The following is a 21778-nucleotide window of genomic DNA, read 5'->3' on the forward strand; positions in this document are numbered from 1 at the left end:
TTTATGTTACATTAAGTGAATGACACTGTATTTTATGGGAACAGAAGCTTATTTACCTCACAGTTTTGGAGGGTGAAGAGCTGTGCAACCCCTTTGATTCCGGATGGATGGTGAAGGAGGATTCCTCAAGATCTGCACTGATCACTTCCAGGGTGCCACTTCCCACTGACCTAAGGACATTGCACTGACCCTGCATCTTAAAGGTTCTACCACCTCTGAACATTGTCACACTGAGGACACACTCACAGTAAAATAACTTTGGGGAGGACATTCACACCATATCCTAACCATAGCACAGTCCTATTTAAATAGCATCTTCTTAATGAGAATTTTAGAAATAGGAAATGTGGAAGTTACCAGTATTCACAGGAAAGTGTTCTCTTGGGAAAGGTAAGGCAACCTATGTAATATGATCTGAGATACTCCCAAAGTCACAGCTGTGTATGTACAAAATTATATTCTGCTCTTATTTTTAAAATAATACAAAGTGGTAAAGGACATAATATAATTGTTTTATTCTGTGAAATCAGCTCTTTCCATTTAGTTTTTATCTGGTATGGAATGTCTTCTTACATGTTAAGCTTTCTGAGGTACTTTGTGTTTCCTGGACAGAGTCTTGCTAAACTGCAGGAGCGGTTTCATTTGGACCAGAACATGGGCAAATCTGAGCCAGATTTGAGATCCAGTCCTGTGAATTCTCATTTATCTCTTTCCAGACAGACTCTTGATGCTGGGTCACAAACAAGCATTTCTGGAGATGTAAGTTGTCTATGTCGTTGTGGTGCTGTCCCTGATGGACCTTAATGACAGTGTGGATAGTGAATTGGCACAGGAGCTAGAAACATGATTTACATTCTGGCCATATTCAGTCAGTATTTTATTGTTGTAAGATCAGTTTTAAAGATCTTAGCCTTTACTTTTTGTCAAGGTGCCAAACACATCAATACTTGTTCATATGAATAGCTTTGCTCAAATTTTCTCAGACTGCGTTTTTGAGAGACATTATTGAAAGGCCAGTGAAGCATGTTAGTTTAACTTATTCCTACTAAGTTTAGAGTCTTAGAAATTTAGGTCATGTTGAATGAGCATTAAAGCTAATGAGAAACAGAAATATGTTTTTCAAACCTAACAAGAAAATTTCTTTTTTGTAAACTTAAGGTTGATTTTATTAAAGGTTTAATTTGTGATTTATAGGTAACATTTGCAAACATTTAACAGGGCTGAGATATTATACTGTTGACTTTTTTTTTTCTTTTTTGGAAATAGTAAGTATTTACCTTTCAGTTATTTTTGTGCTCTCTTATTCTTCTTTGAAGTAGATGCCATGAAGAAAAAAACAGCTAGAGATCAACAGTAGGACTTACCTGTTTAACAATTAATTTTGGAGGTTATTTAGTTTATATTTTGTATAGTTGGGAGAAGCTAAATGATGGAAATTTTGGCTCATAAAAGCAAAGAAATAAGTTCCAGTTCATAAATTTTATTGACCTATACACCCCTCATAAACTTTTAAATACTAGACACATTTACCTAGTATTTTTGTCTTGAATTTAATGTGGAGAGAAAGTAATGTTAAAGTCTTTGCTAAACAGACAAGCTAGAATTGAAAGAAATGTTTGCCCCTACTGAGACAATGAAGTATCTTTTTAAAACTGGTTCTTTTCCATTTTAGTATCATTTTCTTGAGCTTTTCAATTACTTGCACTACCTAGAAACAAAAGCAGTTTACTTCATTCATTAACAGAGTTAATTGACTTTTTTCCTTTTGTTTTTACTAGATTGGCGTAAGAAGTCGATCAAATTTAGCTGAAAAAGTCAGGCTAAGCCTACAGTATGAAGAAGCCAAAAGAAGGTAAGGACGAGGGAGCTGTTTTGTTCATGGTCATTGGATTCAAACAGTTTTTTCTTTTCCAAAATTAACCTTTATTCCTGTGGTGACATCTGCTGGACACTTCCCATTCCCCCCCCACCCCATTACTCTTGGTGTTTTAGCATATAAGGGTTATTTATCCTCTGTTTTCTCTCATTCCTTTTCCCCTCCCATGCAAGCTGTTAAAGAATAAGGAAAATTAGTGATAATAAAATTGTCTCCTTGTTTTCTGGGATACAAGAAACTTTGAGCTTGTTCATTACTCCCAGTTAAAGGGAGGAGATTCAGTCTTTAGGTGGAGGAATGGCTCAGGTACAAGACTTGATAGCTGTTGAGTTATGAAGTAAGTATCTGTGAACATGCTCATCTGCATGGAAGAGAAGTGTTACTGCTGTTGTCCTGGAGAGTACTGCAGTGTGTGTGCCAGTTGACTTATTTTAAAAAGAAAAAAAGCAACGTCCTTACTTCTTGACTTATTAACTCTTATGAATCTCTGTGCTTTATTTTTCTTACTTCCACACCTGCTAGGATGAGGCAAAAGAGGCTTCACCACCCGTAGGTAGTAGGTAGTAGGTGTCCTCAGACTGTTTTCGTTATATAGCTCACCTTACTTGTTTGGAGGGAGAAAGTCATACTTATATAGTTGACTTCATTACTCTCCTTTTAAGAGCTCAAAATGCCATTGGTTTATTATTTAGAAGAAATTGGGGAAAAATACTGCATTGTCACTCTGTAGGAGACCAAATAATTTATCATGCTCCTCTCCATAAGCATGAAAACCAACTAGAGTTACATGATTTCTTACCGTAAGTAAAACCATTAATGTACTGTATCCATTACAGTGGTATCTCAGTTGACAAACTTAATTCGTTCTGCAGTTCTGGAAAGGATGGCCACACTTGAAGGAGTGCGGGGGTGGGAAGGAGATGGGCTCGGTTGTGGTCATTGCCCAATGTAGAGTTCACAGACCAAACAAAAGTTTGCCAAATGCTAAAGTGTTTGTGATCTAAGGTGTCACTGTATTACTGGTTATGATGAAAATTTAAAAGTAAATAGCCATAGTTTATAGTTTACCTGGCTCTAACAAAGTAATATCAATACAAAATTTGCCAATATTTATCTTATAGTAGCCAGATTCCTTTGCTCCGCTATAAACAAAGTCCAGAATCTATGTCTTTTTCTGAAAGAGAATGACCATAGCTCAGAATGAACCTTAGAGGAACCGTGTTCTAATGAGCCTGACTGTTCTTCCTGTGGGTCATTTTGAGTGTTTGCTTTAATGTGGCTGCTAGCAGTTAATTTTGTCTGGGGCTTACCTAGCATTTCTCTCCTTAGATGTTCCTGGATATGTCTGTATTTTCTCCCAGTCTTGGTGCACCTTTTTGAGGTCTACCTAATGTCTGATTACACAAATAATAAATACAAGCCTTTCTTGATTGTATTTCATTTTTGTTCAATTGGTTAACTCAGTCAGATCAAAGCTTAAGGCACTGGTTCCTTCCCTTTTGATTGCATTGCTGTACTATGTGAGGTTTTATTTTAAAGTTACTAGGGATGATCATGAGAAGATAATTCTCAGGTGTATATGCATATGTTAAAAATGCATTTTCCTCAATTCTGAATAAGTTAAGAGGTAGGCTGTATTTTTCTGAAAGCTTTTTTCTCCTACAGCCTTTGTTTCATGTGCTTAATGAAGCTAATAATATCATGCTTATTTAGCACTTTGATGATTAATTTTCCAGTACATTGAGACAGTTGTTTATGGTTTTGTGGTTAAAACTGAAGAATAGCTGATGTTACATCTATCATAATTGCATATGGTGGATGAAAATAAGGATACTACATATACAGTGCCGTTCTGAGGTGGAAATTTTATTTCAGACTAAAACAAAATCATAAGGACATGGCTTTACTTCCATCTTTGTTCTTGATTTGTGTGTGTGTGTGTGTGTGTGTGTGTGTGTGTCTTCCCTTTTAGTCTCTTTGATCAAAAAAATTTTATAGTCTTCTTTTCTGCTCATTTTCTGTATTCTGGCACATGCTGTAACAATATCAAAAGCAATCACCCCACATTTTAAAATAACAATATGGATTCTTTGTGTCTATATCAGTTGTGTTCATAGTCTATCTGGATCTTGTGATTTATGCTTACAAGGGTAATGTGCCATTTACCTTATGTAAAGTCCTTATGGTCCTCACAGTACCACAGAACAAGTTAATTAACTCAGGGGGTTCAAGACATTCATGACAAATTGGGAATTATAGTAGCATAACCATTTTTTATGGAGCTGTATACACAGTGAAATCTGGGGTCAGGCAACATTATGACACTAGTACATTTACCTTCACTGTCTTTTCCTCTTGTTTCTCCAATAGCCAAGGTCCTGATAGGAACAAAACTTCCCAGTGTGAAACTGAAGGAGAATGTGGGTGGGAGGAGGCCAAGTCCTGCTCCCTTTTCTTGGCTGATGTGAACTTTGATGGGTTGACTTTGTTTTAATGCAAGTTGACCAAAGCACTGCTCCCTTTTCCTCCCATTTTCTTTCCCTGACTTTCTTGCTAATACTCTAGTTTCTACCTGAACTACTTTGGGAATTATCATTTTACTACGGAACAGTGTTTTGACCTAGAGAAACAAAACCTGTATTAAAGATAATATTTGTGAGATCATTTAAATCTTTTTTTAAAATATGTTTAGCACCGGGTCTATAGAGTCTCACTGCACAGAACCGACTCAGAGTGCTCCTCCTGTTTTTCAGCCTCCCAAGCACTGGGATCATGGGTGCATGCCACCATGCCCAGTCTCAGTGCGCCCTGAGGGGCGGGGCCAGTGCCGCAACTTTTTTTTTTTTTTTAAGGACAGGCACTAGGCTGCTCCTTCTGTCATCTCACAAAGGCAGTGACACATCAGGGCTGCCTACTCATTTTCCCCAGAGCACTCTGCTTTTGAGGCTACCATGTATATGGCTTTTACACTTTGGGGAGAGGTGCTGCCAGTCTCTGGTAATCTCCAGTTGGGAAGACCTGGACAGCAGTTTCACCCCAGACTTAGCTGGCTTGTGTGCACCTTTCTCAGGAGTCCTAAATATGTGTATGTCTTGTCTACCTATTTCAGTATGGCCAACTTAAAAATTGAGCTGTCAAAGCTTGACAGTGAGGCCTGGCCTGGAGCACTGGATATTGAAAAGGAGAAGCTGATGCTGATTAGTGAAAAAGAAGAGTTTCTGAAAGAGCTGCAGTTTGTCACGCCACAAAAACGCACACAAGATGAACTGGAACACCTGGAAGCTGAAAGGCAGCGGCTAGAGGAAGAGCTGCTGTCTGTGCGAGGCACGCCTAGCCAGGCTCTGGCCCAGAGGTATGACTGCCTCCTGAGAATGGGATGATTTAAACCTGTGCTCGTAGCTTAGCCAATGGCATTTCCTGTGCATTTGGAAACCTCAATTACATCTGTTTTTAGTGGTTGGTGAAAAAAAAAACAAAACAAAAGGACTTTCTTTGTGTAGAGCAATAAAGAATCCTTCCTAGCTGCCCACAGTATCAGCTCCTGTGTTCGTTAGGAATGTGAAAAGGCCTGTGACAGATGTCAGATAACTAAATGTTGACATAAAACCAGGAATGCTGAGTCTGATAACAATAACTATAAACTATTGCCTCTGATAAGAAAGATTATCTAGACTGTTCCAGGGACTGAAGCTTCCTATTCTAGGTTTGCTATAAGAATGTAAAGGTTTACTGCTTCTAATTTCCTAGGGGAAAGATAACTTGGTCCCTTTGATATCTTAAAAGGTCACAAATGTTCCTTGGGTTTGGTTTGGTTTGATTCTATTTTGTGTTTTAGAGGCAAGATCTTGTTTTGTAAGATCTTGGCTGCTTCGTGGCAGTACTCATGGCAACACTCTTGCCTCAGCCTCCCAAGTACTTGGATTCCAAAGTGCACCACCATGCCTACCTTTTTCCTTGAATTTTTTCAGTCAAACCCTCTCCAGGAGCAGATGAAAATGTCAAGAAGGGGGACGTGGAGATGGCTCAGTAGAATAAGCGCTTGCAGGGTCTGAGTTCAATCCCTGGTTCCACAAAAAAAAAAAAAAAAAAAAAAAGAAAGGAAAAAAAAAAAAAAGAAAAACAATTGTCAAGCAAAAAGCCTAACAGTTTTCTGATCTTTCTGTGGAAAGGTGTGAGTTGGCTGTTTAATACGAAAAATCCAGTTCTAGGGCCAGCAAGATAGCTCAGCAGGCTAAGTCACCTGCTTAGGCAAGCTTAGGCAGGTGCAGGGCCTGGGGTTTGATTTCTGGGCACGTGCTAGTCAGCCCCACTCTCCAGGCACACTGAGCTGACAAAAAACAAACAAACAAAAAAAACCCTCCAGTTTTGTAGATAGTTGTGGTGTTAATCAAAAGGACTTCTGTGTGTTGGTGTGAGCTGAGCACATCCACATCAGAGCCCCTGTGTCCAGTCCTGGTGGCTGGACGGTGAGGCATCTCTTTTAGAGAGTTTCTGTGACCCTTTTGAACTGCTGCACCTCCACCCTTTAGGTCAGGGAGTATGAAGCAATGGCAGGAATGAAATTCACACTAGGATAATCTTGCATGACCTTGGAGTAAATTTAAAATATGCAGTCATAACCAGTTTACTTTTTTATTTTTTGTTACTCCCTTCTTACCTTCCAATCCCTAGTCCTCAGTAAGTGGTTAGTATGTGTCTACATAATACCAAAACACTTAAAAAGTGTGAGAAAAGAGAAAGGTAAAAATCTCTGATATTCTACATTAGGTGGTAACATGTGGACTTGCTCGCTCCAGGTTTAACTATTTGAGGAGAACTAACTTACGAGTTAAATTATTGATCAGAAGACTTCATGGTTACATCACCACTTTGGAGAACATCAGCACGTATCTAAAGAAGTCCCCATGAACTGTATTCTTTGATTGTCTTAAGGAATTCTGATTATTTGCCCGATTTCCCTTTTCTTTCTTCACCTCCTGTCTGATTTCTTTGTCAGTAGTACAACAGAGGAAGGGTCACGTAGGGTATGTGGAAGAAAGGCCGGCCAGGACTCCCTGACAGAGCATACAGGAACAAAAGTGAGAGTGAGAAAACAAGGCAGAGGTCAATTTTTTTTCCTAAATTCCCTTTCTGTATTTGTATAGTTTAAATTTACAGGAAGAGGTTTAATAATTATGTTGGTCAGGGGCTGGGGAGATGGCTCAGTGGAATAAGCACTTCCCTGGCAAGCGCAAGGGCTTGAGTTCAATCCCTGGTTCCAAAAAAAAAAAATTTTATGTTGGTCAGTTTTCCGTCACTACAACAAATACCTGAGAAAAACAGATTAAAGGAAGGATGATTACATTTGGCTCATGTTTCCAGAGGTTTTAGCTGATGGTCAGCTGGCTCCAAGGCAGAAACCTAGTGGAAGGGCCTGGTGAAGGAAAGCTGTGACCTCACAGCAGCCAGGAAGCGGAGAGAAAGAGCAAGATGCGCAAAAGATAAACAACCTTCTAAGGCCCTGCCCCTGGGGCCAGTGTTCTCCAGCCAGTTCTGGCTCCTCAGCCATCAACCGTGAACTCATCACTGGATTAATCCATGCAGAGGGCATAACTTCTAGGCAGCATATAATGTTTAAACCATAGCAGTAGTCACCAGTAAATATAATGAAATGGGGTGGCTTTTGGTGATCCATATAAACATCAGCGGTATTGTGTGTGTTCTGTAGTGTATATAGTACATAATAAATGTTATATGCAGTCATTCCTCAATATCCATAGAAGATTTATTCCAGGAACTCTTCCTGCGTGGCTTAAATTCCTTGAAAAACAAAAAAAAAATACCCATTCAGTACAAACACAGGGTTTTTGTCCCTCTGAATATTTTGATCATCTAATGTGGAACTGGGGATATGGAGCAGCCCTCCCCCACCCTTTTTTGTTTGGTACTAGGGATTCAACTGAGGACCTTTATACAGAACTATATCCCTACTTTCTTTTTTATTTTGAGTCAAGGTTTTACTGAGTTGCTGAGGTTGGGCTCAAACTTGTGATCCTCCTGGTCCAACTACAGCCTTCTGGAATGCTAGGATTGCAGGCTGATGCTGCCCTGTCCTGCCAAGAGCCCCGCATTCTAAAATGCTGAGTTCATCTCAGTGCTGCTTTGTAGAAGGTAAATCTGCCAAGACCTTATAAGCAGCCATTAGATTTGTACTAGGAGAGAAAAACGTGTGTTTATTTGCTGTAATCAACATTTATAGATGAGATCATACTGGAGTAAAGTAGCTTCTAATTCAATATGATTTTTTTGTTTGTTTGTTTTTTGGGTATCTTTTTTTTTTTTTCTTTTTTTGTATTTTTTAGGGAAGGGTCTACAGGGTGTTCAGGATCTCACTACTAGACGACTCATAGTGATCCACCTGTTTACAGCTCCCAAGAGCTAGGATTACAGGCATGTGTCACCACGCCCAGTCTCAATTGCCATCTCAGCACGTGCTAGATCAAACCCCTGGCCCCTGTGCCTACTTGCAGGTGCTTTAATCTGCTGAGCTACTTGGCCAGCCCTAATCAACATTTATAAATTTAGTGGCATTTTTTGTTTTTGTTTTTTGGAGACAAGGTCTTACTGTGTTGGCCAAACTGTCCTTGAAATTATAATCCTCCTTCTTGAAGGATCTCAGATCAGAAGCACATGCCCCACATCCAGCTCTTACTTGACTTTTGTATTAGGTATAGTACTTATCAGAAAAGGTTAATGAAGTGACATTGAAGATACAGTTTGTTCTCAGAAGCCTGAACTTTGAATTTTATAATTTTGTTTGCATGTACATAATCACTATCAAAATTCCAGCAGAAATAATAGGTCAGAACTAATCAGGAGGAAGGGCTGTAAAGTATTTATATAAAATAATGATATATAAAGTGAGATCCAACCATGAAATTTGTGTCATATGGCAAATAGGCAGTGTTATAGCTTACTAGTTCATAATGCATTCATGGCTTTACCTCCCATCATTGGATATTAGCTGGAAGGAAAATGTTATGTATTTTGTATTTGTAATATGTTCACTTTTTGAGTCATTCAGAGGTCAAGCCACTTAATATTATAAATAAGTAAATACTAATTTCCTTTCTAGAGTCTGTGGCCAAAGGCAGATAATTATATTTCAGTAAAAGGTTGAGGGACTCATATTTTCTTTACTGATCAATTTAAAAGTTCTCCCCATCCCCCATACTGGGGAATGAATCCAAGGTTTTGTATATGCTAGGCAAGCACTGTACCACTGGGCTACATTCCTAACCTTCTTGTTTTAAAGTTCTATTTTGAGATACTTTTTTTTAAAAAAAAAAACATTTTTTAAATCATTTATTTATTTATTTATTTATTTATTTATTTGGCACAAGTTCTCCCTATGGAGCTTGGGCTTGTAGTGATCCTGCTGTCTCAGCCTCCCCAGCACTGGGATTACAGGCATGCACCACCACGCCTGGTCCCTTGGCCAATTCAGCTCCTGGGGCCTGCACAGCATGCGGTATCAGGGATCGAATCTGGGACCTTGTGCTTGCCAGGCAGGTGCTTAGACCGCTAAGCTGTCTCCCCAGCCCAAGATAGAGTTTTATTAATTTTCCCAAGTTAGCCTTGAATCCTCCTGTCTCAGCCTCTTGAGTTGCTAGGTGCCACCATGCTCAGCTCAGCTTCAAGTTTTCTTGCTCCTACCATCAGTTGCCGAGGCTCAGTGTTCTACATGTCCTGAAGAGTAGAACCTGCTGCTGTGCTGAACACTGAACCCTTTATTTCCCAAGAAGAGACAACCTAGTAGGGCTTCAGGTTTTCCTTATTCCCTGTCCTCTGGCACTTCATATGATTCAGCTTTTGTTGTTTCTTACTATTATGCATGTACATTTCTGCTTCAGTTTTTGCTACTGGTTTTTTGTTTGTTTTGTTTTGTTTGGTACTGGGGATCAAACTCAGGACCTTGTGCTTGCCAGGCAAGCGCTTCAATCACTGAGCTGTCTCCCCAGCCTGCTTTTTGTTACTGTTGAACTAACACTGGGGCCTTAGAAGATGAGTGAACACCTTTGCGAGCAGCGTATTTCCTTGGTGCTGCAATATGAGGCCGCCAGAGATACTCTAGGGAAGTAGACCTTACCATGCAAAATTTACATTCACCACAGAACATATTGTGCTGTGCTAACTGTTCTCTCAGTTTCTTCTTGATACCTAAAAACTACCAAAGAAAGCTACTAGCATTGCCCCAAATTCTCCTGTTTTCCATTTATACTGTGGGCTCCTAGTTATTTCAGGGGTGTGCTTAGACCGCTGAATTTTAATCTCTGAAGGTGCTAAACTCAAGTAAATTTTCCCTTACTGTGTATTATCATAGTCTCCAATCAGGGTTCCCATTCCCACAGTATGGCAGTGTCACAAAGTCAGGGACGCAGTGGCTGAGCTTGCCATCTAGTGGCAGTAACACAGGCCAGGAAAAGTAAGGAATGCTCCTTGTAAGGGTTGGCAGGTCAGAAGAAAATGCTCTCAAGTGGAAGTCTTTCTGTGCATTGTTTGTATTTTCTCCCTCTAGTTATGGACAGCCCTCAAGCTCTGCTCCATAGCTGATAAGATCTTAGTGCTCCTTACTTTTTCACTAATTTGGGGGGGCTTGTCTTGTAATTACTGATATCTGGATTATTTCTTAATTCTTTGGATGTTTTTGCCTCTGCTTCTGAAAAAAACTTGTAAAGCAAATAGATATGGGTATGAGAGCCTGATCTCTGCTACTGGGGATTGAATCCAGGGCCTTCACACTGAGCTCCATCCCTACTCCTATCTATGTTTTGAGTCAGGGACTTGCTTAGTTGTCGAGACTAAGCTTGAACTTGCAGTCCTCCTGCCTCAGCCTCCCAGAGTACTGGGATTACAGCTGTGTGCGCTTACATCCAGCTGTCTTTTATTTTCTAGTGAAAAGGGATGCTTTCTTCTATGGATAACATGAAATTTTCCCTAGATACAGAGCTCTGTGCAGGAGAGGCCAGGCAAAGGTAGGATACAGTGGCCCTACATTTGACAGAGGACAGCTCAAAGGGGTATAGAGCAACAGGATCATGGAGAGGAATCTTCTAGGGGCAGGGGTGAAAAGGCCCTTTCTAGGAGACTAGGAAGACTAGAGTTGGAGAAGTAGGCAGCTTCTAGGAGACTAGGAAATGGGGTGGAGAAGAGAGATAGATATGCACCTCCTAGAAGGGCTAGTATCAGCTAACTGAGAGGAAGCCAAAGAAAAATTGCAGCTGTCTCTTGGAGATATAGCTGCCCCACTAGAGGTTTCTGGGCTCTCCTGACTGCTCTCGATGTGTTTCTTGCAGTCACTCCAGCAAGAAGCCTGGCTGGAGGAGACAAGCAGCTGGACTTTGGGTTGTATTGGGTAACACAAAACTCAAGTATGATAGTTCAGAATCAGCCTGAAAGGGCAGAAAGAGCAGACCCTGAACGCAGCCTGGGCATGAGTAGAGGAGGGATCGTCCCTGTTGACAGGGAAAGGAAAAGCTTCCTGTTTAAAATTTAAGATGAGGGCCAGAGAGATAGCTCAGCGGGCTAAAGTACCTGCCTAGGCAAGCTTAGGAGAGTGCAGGGACCATTCTTTGGTCCTCAGCGACACATGCCAGCCACAGAGTATGGGCAGAGTGGTGCACACATGTAATCCCAGTGCTGGGGAGGCTGAAAACAGGAGGATCACTATGAGTAGGAGCTGCATAGTGAGACCCTGTAACAACCAAATACATTAAAAATTAAAATAAAAATAAACTTGTGTGTCTGACTTACTTCACTAAACATTAAAATAAAATGAAATAAAATTTAAGACGAAACAAACATTTCAGGATTAAATTTTCTGTCATACTGCTGTCTCCTTAAAAGGAAAAGACCTTAATTTAAATAAAAGAAATAGGACCAGCGAGATGGCTCATCAGTCTGAAGCACCTACTTAGGCAAACCAGAGGGACTGTGGTTACCGCACCACATGCCATGCCAGCCCTGCCCCCAGAGTGAGCTGAGCTGACCACAAAAAATAAATGGATAAATAAAAGAAATATTTAGTTTTAAATCTTAATTTAAAAGTGTTTCTCTTAGGGCCAGCCAGATAGCACAGTGGATTAAGGTGCCTTCTTAGGCAGACACAGGGGCATGAAGTTCCATCCCCAGCCTGCCTACCATCCCCGCCCCCGGTGCACAATGAAATGGCGACTTAGACTGGGTGTGGTGGCGTGCACCTGTAATCCCAGTGCTTGGGAGGCTGAAAACAGGAGGATCACTACCAGTCCAATCTGTGTAATGAGACCCTGTAGACCCTGTGCTAAGTATATTTTTTAAAGTGTTTCTCTTGCTTCTGATTGTTATCTATCTATCTATCTATCTATCTGTTATCTATCTATCTATCTATCTATCTATCTATCTATCTATCTGTTTTTTGGGGGGTGGATCAGGAATCAAACTCAGGACCTTGCACTTGCCAGGAAAGCACTGTGCCATTGAGCTATATCACTGGCCCAGGTGTGAATTTTCGTATGCTGGGTTTGCTCTAGACCTTTGTATACTCTCTAATTCAGTTCATCATCTTTGTGTTTTATCTTTTTCTTTGTTGATTTTTTGGTTTATATTTGAGAGGTTTGTTTTTTTTTAAACCTGCCCTTTTTAAAAAAATGCACCTAGGAAAGCTGTGAATAAAGAATTTATCACACCTTGAAGCAATGAAGAAAATAGCAAGATTACTTTTTTACTTTAACATATAATGAAATAGTGTTGTTGACACATCAAAGGGATAGACACCTATAAATAAAATATGAGTATATTTCCTGTCTAAGACACACGTAACATTTCAAAGAGGTTGGGAACCAGGAATTTTTTGTTTCTCCAAACAAATGTGGCTAAATTTTGTATCACCACCTGCAGGGCATGCTGAGACTTTAAAGAAATATGATTTGTTTTTATCATCTGTAAAATGCTTTCACATACATTCTTTCATTCATCCCTTTAAGTGCCTTATCAGGTAAACGCAGGGGGATTGTAATTACCATTTTACAGATGGGAAAGGTAAGGCCATTTGTATGGTAACTTGCCAGACAATATGCAGCAAGTAAGCTGCACATCCATGACCAGGAACCAAGGTGTGCTTGTTCCACGTTGCACTCCATAGCTCACTTGCCTGCACTGCACTGGCTTGTGCCAGTGTTATCTAAAGACCCTCGGGTGATACAATCATCCCTGTGCAGGTTCTTTCTTGCATGAGCCTCTGTGTGCTTGATATATTTTTAAATGTATTGTTTTTGAAGATACAATTCCATAATACCCAAATTTTAAAAAATATAAAACTTTTGCAGCAGACCAAAGTGCCTGCTGAGGCAGAGTGTAGAAGCCGGGAGTTTGATCCCCAGAGTGCCATGCTGGCCCCACCCAGAGCGCACTGTGACAGTGATTGAGACTGGTCGTGGTGGTGCACACCTGTAATCCCAGCACTTGGGAGGCTAAAAACATGAGGATCACTAGGAGTCTGACTATGTAGTGAGACCCTGTAGGCCCTGTCCTAAAATAAAAAAAAAAGAACCTCTTTTGCATTTGAATGTGGATAAGATTTTATCATAATCCAGTGCAGGCAGTGAAATGTTCTGAGCTAGAAAGTCACATCACATTGAGGTCTTTTTGCTTAAGCCCAAATTAGTCTACAGTAGCAAGATAGACAAGTTCTTAATTATTAAAATTCTCATCAAATTAGGGTTAGAATTTCATCGTAAAATATTATTTTCAAACAATCCTTCTGAAGCTCAATACTTAGGATGACCTTTTATAATTCTCTATCATTTCTGTCAAATGCTTTGGCAAAGTGAAGTCAAGTTACAGACCTGTGTAAGGGTTTTATGGTCTTGGTTGAGTTCTTTTGCTGTCATTATTGTTTTCCTCCTTAGCATTCTTCTCTAATTCATGGGCTATGTTATTTACCCACTCAGGGAAATTTTACTCCGCCAGCATTTTGAAGTTCTCAGGAAAGGTGAATTTGGGCACCAATCTCCCAGCGCCTGACACAGCTGAGAGCAGCTCTGTGCTGTTGTCTCCGTTGCTGATTGTCCTGCTTCCTCTATGTCTGCATCACATGGATTTTCTTTGCTGCTTAGTATGTAAAGTTATAATTTTTTTCTAGATTGAAATTGGAAGAGAGAAGAAAAGACCTGCTACAGAAACTTGAAGAAACTACTAAATTAGCTACTTACTTGCATTCACAACTTAAAAGGTAAGAGTACTAGAGGGAAAATATTTTTCTGACTGTCATTCAGCCGTGTTCTGGTTAACTTCCGGTTAGTTAATACTTTATTCTCAGCTCTGCAAAAGTAAATTATAGTTACACAAACAGAATTAATGAGTGACCAAATTTAAACTCACATAGAATTTTTTTCCTGAACTCCAGGGTCATATTTGATGAAATACATTTGAAGTAGGTTGAAGGAAGAAGATGTTTTATCTATCAATAAAAAAAATTGCAAAATAGCACATTTTTCCCTTTACCCAATCTTTTAAAAAAGGGAGAATGGGAGAGATTTACCTTAAAATAATAAGGCATAGTTTTTCTTCTGTTGATTAGAAAACTACTCTTACAATTGCACATAGAGAAGAGGAAAGATGAGTTAACTAGGGCCTTTTGTGTAACCTGCAGCTTGTGCCTTTTTTAGGTATAGTAACTATATAACATTTATAGTTACATGAATATGATTAACGCATTCTTTTTTTTCTTTTAATGGTTTTTAGTTGTGGAGTTGCTTCTCTATAGCTGTATAAGTTGATTTATAAACTGGTATTTGGTCATTTTAAATTTTTTTTTTTTTGCAAAAGAAAAAAAAAAAACCAGCATTCTTCTCTAATGCATGGGGCTATGTTTTTTACCCACTTAGGAAATTTTTACTGCCAATGCTTTGAAGTTCTCAGTAAAGGTGAATTTGGGCATCAATCTCCCAATCCCTGACACAGCTGTGAGCAGCTTGTGCTGTCGTGTCCATTGCTGATTGTCCTGTTTTCTTTGTGTCTACACAGTCTGTGTCTACATTTTGGTCTTAATTTTTAGTAAGAAAAGAAGGTTGAAAATATTAGTGAATAAGTAAGGAAATACATGGTATAATAGCAAGTCCCTCTGCTCTGAGTATAGATTTCTTTCTTCAGCATCAGTGGTCTCCTTTCCTTTTGGAATCTGAAGGAGACAGTAGAAGTTATGATTGGATTTTCTGTGTAGGGACAGATTTTACAATGTGCTTTTCTTCTTTCAGCCTCTCCGCCAGCACGCTGTCCATGTCATCAGGGAGCAGCCTGGGTTCCCTGGCATCTAGTCGGGGCTCTCTGAACACCTCCAGCAGAGGGTCACTCAACTCCCTCAGTTCCAGTGAGCTCTACTACAGCAGTCAGGGTGATCAGATAGACATGGATTATCAGTATAAACTGGACTTCCTTCTGCAGGAGAAGGGCGGTTATGTTCCTGCAGGACCTATCACCACCATCCATGAAAATGAGGTGGTTAAGTCTCCCAGCCAGCTGGGTCAGAGTGGACTCTGTGGAGCACCAGTGGCAGCAACTGGCCACACACCCACCTTGATAGAGGCCCCCAAGTCTGTGACGTCCCTGTCCTCGAGATCTTCCCTTTCTTCCTTGTCCCCCCCTAGCTCTCCTTTGGTCTTGGAAGCTACATTTCCTATGTCTTCTCATGAGGCCTCTCTCCATCAGTTCACTACTGACTTTGAAGACTGCGAATTGAGTAGCCATTTTGCAGATATCAGCCTTGGTGAAAATCAGATACTGCTGGATTCAGATTCAAGAGGAATGTCTCAGTCTCTTGTAGAGGATAAAGACCATAACAGCTGCTCAAGGGACCCATTATTTGAAGGAACTAGAGGTAAATATAGACCTTTTCTTTTATATATTCCCTCTGAGTTGTTTTAAGGAAAATGTTTTCTCCTTATAATGTTGTAGTCCCCCTTGTCTTTTTCCTAAATATTCATTTTTGGCTTCACTTAAGGAATGTTTGTTTATTCATACAACCAGGCTTTTTTCTTTGTCAAATAAAATTACTTTCACTGTTTAGCGGAGGGAGTTACCTGTTCTGTGGTCCAGGGGCCTTCTTTATGTGGTAGTCAGCTAAGAACAGTTACTGTGAGCACCTTCCGTACTCTGGATTCTGTTTCTGAAATAGCAAGGCAAAGAAGATGTCTTTCTTATAAAAAATTGGTGCAAAACAGATTAAAACCAATTAGCATACAACAAATTAGTACCAAGGTTCACTGTTTAGATGGCTCAGAGAATTCTACAAGTTTTGTTTCATGCCAGATTCTATCTCTCTGCCTGAAGTCACTATGGAGCAAGCAGGTTCCAGTGCGTGGTAGCACCCTGCCATCTTCTGGTCGCCCTAACAGTTACAGCCCTAGGATGGGATTGAATCTTTATTCACTCACATGCACTCAGACACAGAAACAAGGAGAATTTCGTCCTTTAAACACTTTTTCCTGCATGACAGAAGTTTTTAAAATATTAGATATGGCTGTAAAGAGCACAAGATGCTTCCCTTACTGACAAATGATTCTGTTTTAGATCAAGAAGGACGATCTGTTCCATGCCAGCTTGAGGTAGACATGAAACAAAGCTCTGGTGCTTGTCCAAGCAGTCATATGTGCATCTACACCTGTGTGTTAGTGTGGCTCTGTGTTAGCTTGTGTTCAGAAATGGACAAGCCACTGTAGAACTATTTTCTTAATGTTTCTAAAAGCATTTTTGTTTCTATGCATGGTCCTATTGATTGAATGGCTAATTCAGATGTGTAAGGTATAGATGGTCCAACTTGTTTTTGTGGATTCAAATACTGAAGACCAAAATGCTGTGTTCTGTTAGTGGCCTGGGACAGAGGTGGGACTTATCCATGTGTAATGTATACTCTCTCTTAAGGAGATACCAAAGCTTCCAGTGACATTATTGAAATAATTGACCACAAAGCAAACAAGCACAGACATGGTATATATCTATAATGGTTCTACAATAGCCAAAAACCAACATGGGGTCACAGCCCTGCTTCTAGGAAGGAGTGTATATAGTAGGTGCTGGGGTGCATGCCAGCCCTGTGGCTAGCCACAACCACACTCTCACTTGAGTTGCCACATAGGCCATTCCTGGCAAGCCTCTTACGCTGTGTCTCAGGCTGGTTCCTCATCTGCAGCATTGGGATGGTACAGTCATCCTTGAAGCACGTGGGAGGGTGGCTGCTGTGAGGAATCGAAAGCACATAGGCAGGTCTGGCCCTTGCACTCAGCTCGTGGCAGCTGTTGCTACTGAGTGATGGGGGTAAGTAATATAAACACTGCTAAACACAGTTTCTATCACAAATGGCTACAAGTTAGGAAAAGAAGAACCAGAAAAGAGAACAAAGTGGAGTGTTCTTTGTGCCATTTTTCTTGCTTTAGAGCAGCAGGATCTTGCGTATCTTGTGTATCCCAAGCTGACTTTGCACTTCGTGTATTTAGTGTTCTCTGGTGAGCATTTGGCAGCACTCCCCCACTGTGGAGGACCAGTATGTGAAGCTGGATACTGGAGAAGAGGAGAAGTTATGAAGCATCTCCCAAGGACTGTCAGGATGTGCTGATTCTGAAGCCCAGCATGCCTGTCCTGCAGATCCCACTTACCCTGGCAGTGCCTTGTGCTGACCGAGGTTTCGTTCTTTGTCTGCCAATGAAATGGGGCTGTCTGCAAAGCTCCCATGAACTAGCTATAACATTTAAATGTTAGAAAACTACTTTTAAAATGTCACCTTGGGTCAGGGCTATAGCTCAGTGGCACAGTGCCTGCCTGGCAAGCATGAGGTGCTGAGTTCAATTCAAAAAAAAAAGATCATCTCAGGGGCTAGGGATGTAGCTCAGTGAAGAGTACTTGTCGGGTGCAAGGCTCTGGTTTGATCTTCAACACCAAAAACAGAAAAATCACCTAAAGGGCAAAACACATCCAAAAGCTTTGTTTGCAGATAGTTATGAGCTTCATGTCTAAAAACAGCTCAAAGAATATATTTAACCATGAAGACTAGTTCATTGAGGTCACCAAAGCTCAGGGTATTCAAGGTACATCCACCCTTCTCTTGAAGGAGGATGGCTGTCTATGAGGAACAGTGTTTGTCTCAGTGCTCTAGAGTCACACAGCTAAAGTTGAGACCCTTTTATATAAATTTTGCTCTCCGGCACCAATCCCTGCTGGATGACAAAAATGAAGTTGGAATAACTATGAAGTCTTTCCACAGTCAGTCTCTGTCATTGTCAAAGTCAATTTCAGGCTGCTGTGGTTATTCCTGAGGGTAATCAATAAATCATGTCATCACCTTCACCCCTCACAAAGAGGGGTGGGCGGAGAGAAGACACTTCATCTTCAAGGAGAAAGCATTCCTGCCGCCAGAAATAAAAGGGAAAATGCAGCAATCCATCCTGTAATCTGAAGCCTTAAAACTTAAACATCTTAACAAGATGTAAAGTCACGACTCAGAAGGGGGCCGAAATGCATACCAATACTGATCTGCTGGCTCACTCACTCCAGGATGAAAGGACTCCGCAGGCTTGCAGCTTATTACAGTACTGAATACAGCTTTAAATGAATGTTCCTTGCTCACTGCAGGATGCTGGTGTATGAATATGAGTTAGAGATAAAAGTTAAGTGGTAGTTGGTACTAAAGGTTCAGTAGCACAAAAAGTTGTTTTAATGGTGTTAGCTAGTGAGAGATTCCTGTAAGTCAAAGATGTTTTTTCTTTTTAATTCCTGTTAGAATAGTAGCTTAGGAGCCAGAGAATATGCATAAGAAAGAAGTAGAAAGCAAAGGGGGAGCAACCTTTTCTTCCTTTGAGAAGCTGGAAACTCTCCAAATAGAAATATCTCTAGCACTTGAGAGAAGCGCGTGCATACACACACAAGCACATGCGTGCGTGCACTCACGCATACACGTGTACAGTACTTTGTGGCCACTTAAAAGGAAGAAGGTGGGGCCCAGTAAGAATTTGTGCATCCCTTCCCTTAAAATACTTCAAGACAAAAAAACAAAACAAAGAAAAAAAAAAAAAAAAAACTGTTTTTTTTCTTCCCCCCAAATAACAGTTGAAGTAACTGGTGTCCCAGAACTCTCGTAAGTCACAGCACTTTGACACATCCACATGTGTTGATTGAAGTAATAACTGCTTGATTCTCGTAAGGAAACTCTACTTTGGATTTCTTACAACCAAACTGTATGTTACTGTTATTTTTCCTTATAAGAACTCCTAATAACCGCTCTCACTTTACCTTCCTTAGATGTGGAAAGATCATTACCAAAAAGAAGAGCAATCCATTTGCCTGGGGAGAAAACTGCTTGTGTATCTGCTGCTGTCTCTGATGAGTCAGTGGCTGGAGACAGTGGGGTCTATGAAGCCTCCGTGAAACGGTAAGGACACAGCCAGACTGCTGCTCCAATCGAGTTTCTCCTTGTGACTCTTCATAGTAGAGCCTGTATGTCGTGTTTGTAAGCATGCTGTAGCCGTTAGTACACCTTTAGGAGTAGTAAGGACCTTAGCCATTAAATAAATGGTGCGATTGAAGATCCCAGAGTACCAGAAGTAGCCCATCAGCCTGGAAATGATGGACAGATTGCTATGCTCAGGTCAGCTGATTCTTGTTAATACTTTAAAAACTTGATTTTGGTGGGAATGTTGGAGTGATTTGCTAATGCCTCTTTGGCACGAACAGTTTCTTGTGTGGATTTCTGAAAGCCTGGGCTGTCTGAAAATGTGATTCAGCCTAGTGGGGCTCGAGCAAGTCAGACTTCAGAAGGTCTGTTCCATAAGCTCAGAGGCAGACTCTTCTTGAAGAAGTGGAAAAAACCTCTGAAACAGTAAGAGTCTGGAATTATTTTCCAAGGATGGTGAAAGAGTGCTGTTGATAGATGCACACTAATGTTTATAGCAGCACAATAATAATAGCTAAATCATGGAAACAGCCCAGACCCCCATTAAAGGGTTAATGGATAAAGGATATATGTTTTTTGTATGCAATGGAATATTACTGTGTCATAAAGAAAGATAAACTTGAGACAATTTTAGGTAAATGGATACACCTTGAGACCATACTTTCAAATGAAGTAAATCAGACACTTGTGCTCAAATATCACATTTTTCTCATGTGAGAAACCAAAGGAGTAAGTTAAAAGACCAAAATGGATGAAAGTTATTGAGAAGTAAAAAGAAAATGTTCAAGTAGGAAGGGAAACGAGGGGATGGGGGAAGGGAAGAAAGGGAAAAAGAAAGAAGAATAGAAGGAAAAATGAGAACAAACCTTTTATAAGTAAGGAGGGGAAGAAGGATTGGGAAGGAACAGGAAACAGAAGAATCAAAATATATTATGTTTAGGTGCAAATTCTGTATGATGAATATGATCTTTGTATCAAAAATGTACCAATAAATTTCAAAAAACCATACAAAGAAAAAAGAGGAGTTAATTCAGATGTTTGTTCAAATATTTAGTGGCAAACAGCAACCATACTCTTTATCCTCATTCATTAAGTGTTCACCTACTCCCCATTCCTAGGCCTAATGAAATGGAAGATGCTCCGTACAGTGAAGAGGATGCAGCCATAGTGGAGACTGCCCAGGTGCAGATAGGACTCAGGTAGGACACTGCGCATGGAGGAGCAGTTCTAGAGGCCTGTACAGCCACCAGTAGTTTGTGGTTTACTTCTTATTTCATTCAACTTTTCTTTTGACAGATATGATGCAAAAAGTTTGAGTTTCATGGTGATTATAGTACAGCTCCGAAGTCTGCATGCCTTCTTGATACCTCATACTTCAAAAGTGTAAGTAAAGTCAGTGAAGAACAAATTGAGGTGCTTAGAAACTTCCAAAGAATGATTTCCATTGTGACCAAGCAGCTCATCCCAATGAAGATATGGGAGAGACAGCAGGGCTGACCATGTACATCTGCATCAACAGCGGGTAAAGATGAAGAGAAAAGAAAATGTGAGAAGCGAATTGGAATTTGGTCCTTGTTCAACTGATTCCTCATTAAAAATAGGATTCAACACTTTTTATTTCCTTTTTGACCAGAAATCCTGGATTATGTTTTCAGGGACTGATTAGTTCAAATCAGATAAATTATTGCTGCATAGCAGTTACTTCTGTATGTTTGGAAGAATTAGATGATTTCTCTTTCACATGAAATCTTTGCCATGAAAATGAAGTGGTTAAATTTTATCAGTAAAGCATGGTCCTTTAAGAATTTTGTCATGTTATATGAAGAAGTGCTCTTTGTCATCCAGCATTCATTTCCAATTATTTCTTAAAGTAATTTCACTGTGTCAAATCAAGAAGCTTAACAAAGTGATGGCATGATGATTCACAGTCCATTGCTTCAGGACTGTTTGCTGACATATTTCTAGAAATCTTTACCACCATTCACACTTTCTAAAGTCAGAGATCAGTAGTCTGTTAAGAACATGGCAGGAACAGGGCTTAGCAACTTTAAAAAGTTATTGAGGGGCAATCCCCACCACTCTATATCCAGTGGGGCCATGTTTTCCTTAATAGTAAAATTTTCAATGAATAGGATGCTTTACATGGTAAATGCACGTTTTCTGGAAATTCACCCTAGGGCTTATTTTTAGGTTAGTTTACATATTCATGCCAGAGGAAAGAAACTGAACCTGAGAAAAAAACAGGTCTAGATGGAGATTATTTATCAGGCAACAGAAGAACTGAGAGAGTGATTATCTACCTATTGACAGTCATCAAAACTGGATAGGGGGCTGGAGAGATGGCTCAGTGGTCTAAAGCACCTACTTGGAACAAGCTTGGCAAGGCATCAGGGACCGCGGTTCAATCCCCCAGCACCACATGCCAGCCAGCCCCGCCCTCTGGT

General features: G+C 40.3%; 1 protein-coding gene across 2 annotated transcripts in view; it reads left to right on the forward strand.

The window, feature by feature from the left end:
- Wwc2 (WW and C2 domain containing 2) overlaps nucleotides 1–21778 on the forward strand; it is a 279014-nt gene that overhangs the window by 189477 nt on the left and 67759 nt on the right. For both annotated transcript variants that reach the window (XM_023699612.1, XM_023699613.1), the window contains exons 7-14: nucleotides 613–759; nucleotides 1779–1852; nucleotides 4986–5228; nucleotides 14037–14126; nucleotides 15151–15770; nucleotides 19184–19313; nucleotides 20453–20533; nucleotides 20631–20717. In XM_023699612.1, coding sequence (XP_023555380.1) covers nucleotides 613–759; nucleotides 1779–1852; nucleotides 4986–5228; nucleotides 14037–14126; nucleotides 15151–15770; nucleotides 19184–19313; nucleotides 20453–20533; nucleotides 20631–20717 — 1472 coding nt within the window. The remainder of the gene's footprint in view (nucleotides 1–612; nucleotides 760–1778; nucleotides 1853–4985; nucleotides 5229–14036; nucleotides 14127–15150; nucleotides 15771–19183; nucleotides 19314–20452; nucleotides 20534–20630; nucleotides 20718–21778) is intronic.

The sequence above is a fragment of the Octodon degus genome, unplaced genomic scaffold (assembly GCF_000260255.1).
Source record: "Octodon degus isolate 3935 unplaced genomic scaffold, OctDeg1.0 scaffold00114, whole genome shotgun sequence".
Classification (NCBI taxonomy): Eukaryota; Metazoa; Chordata; class Mammalia; order Rodentia; family Octodontidae; genus Octodon; species Octodon degus.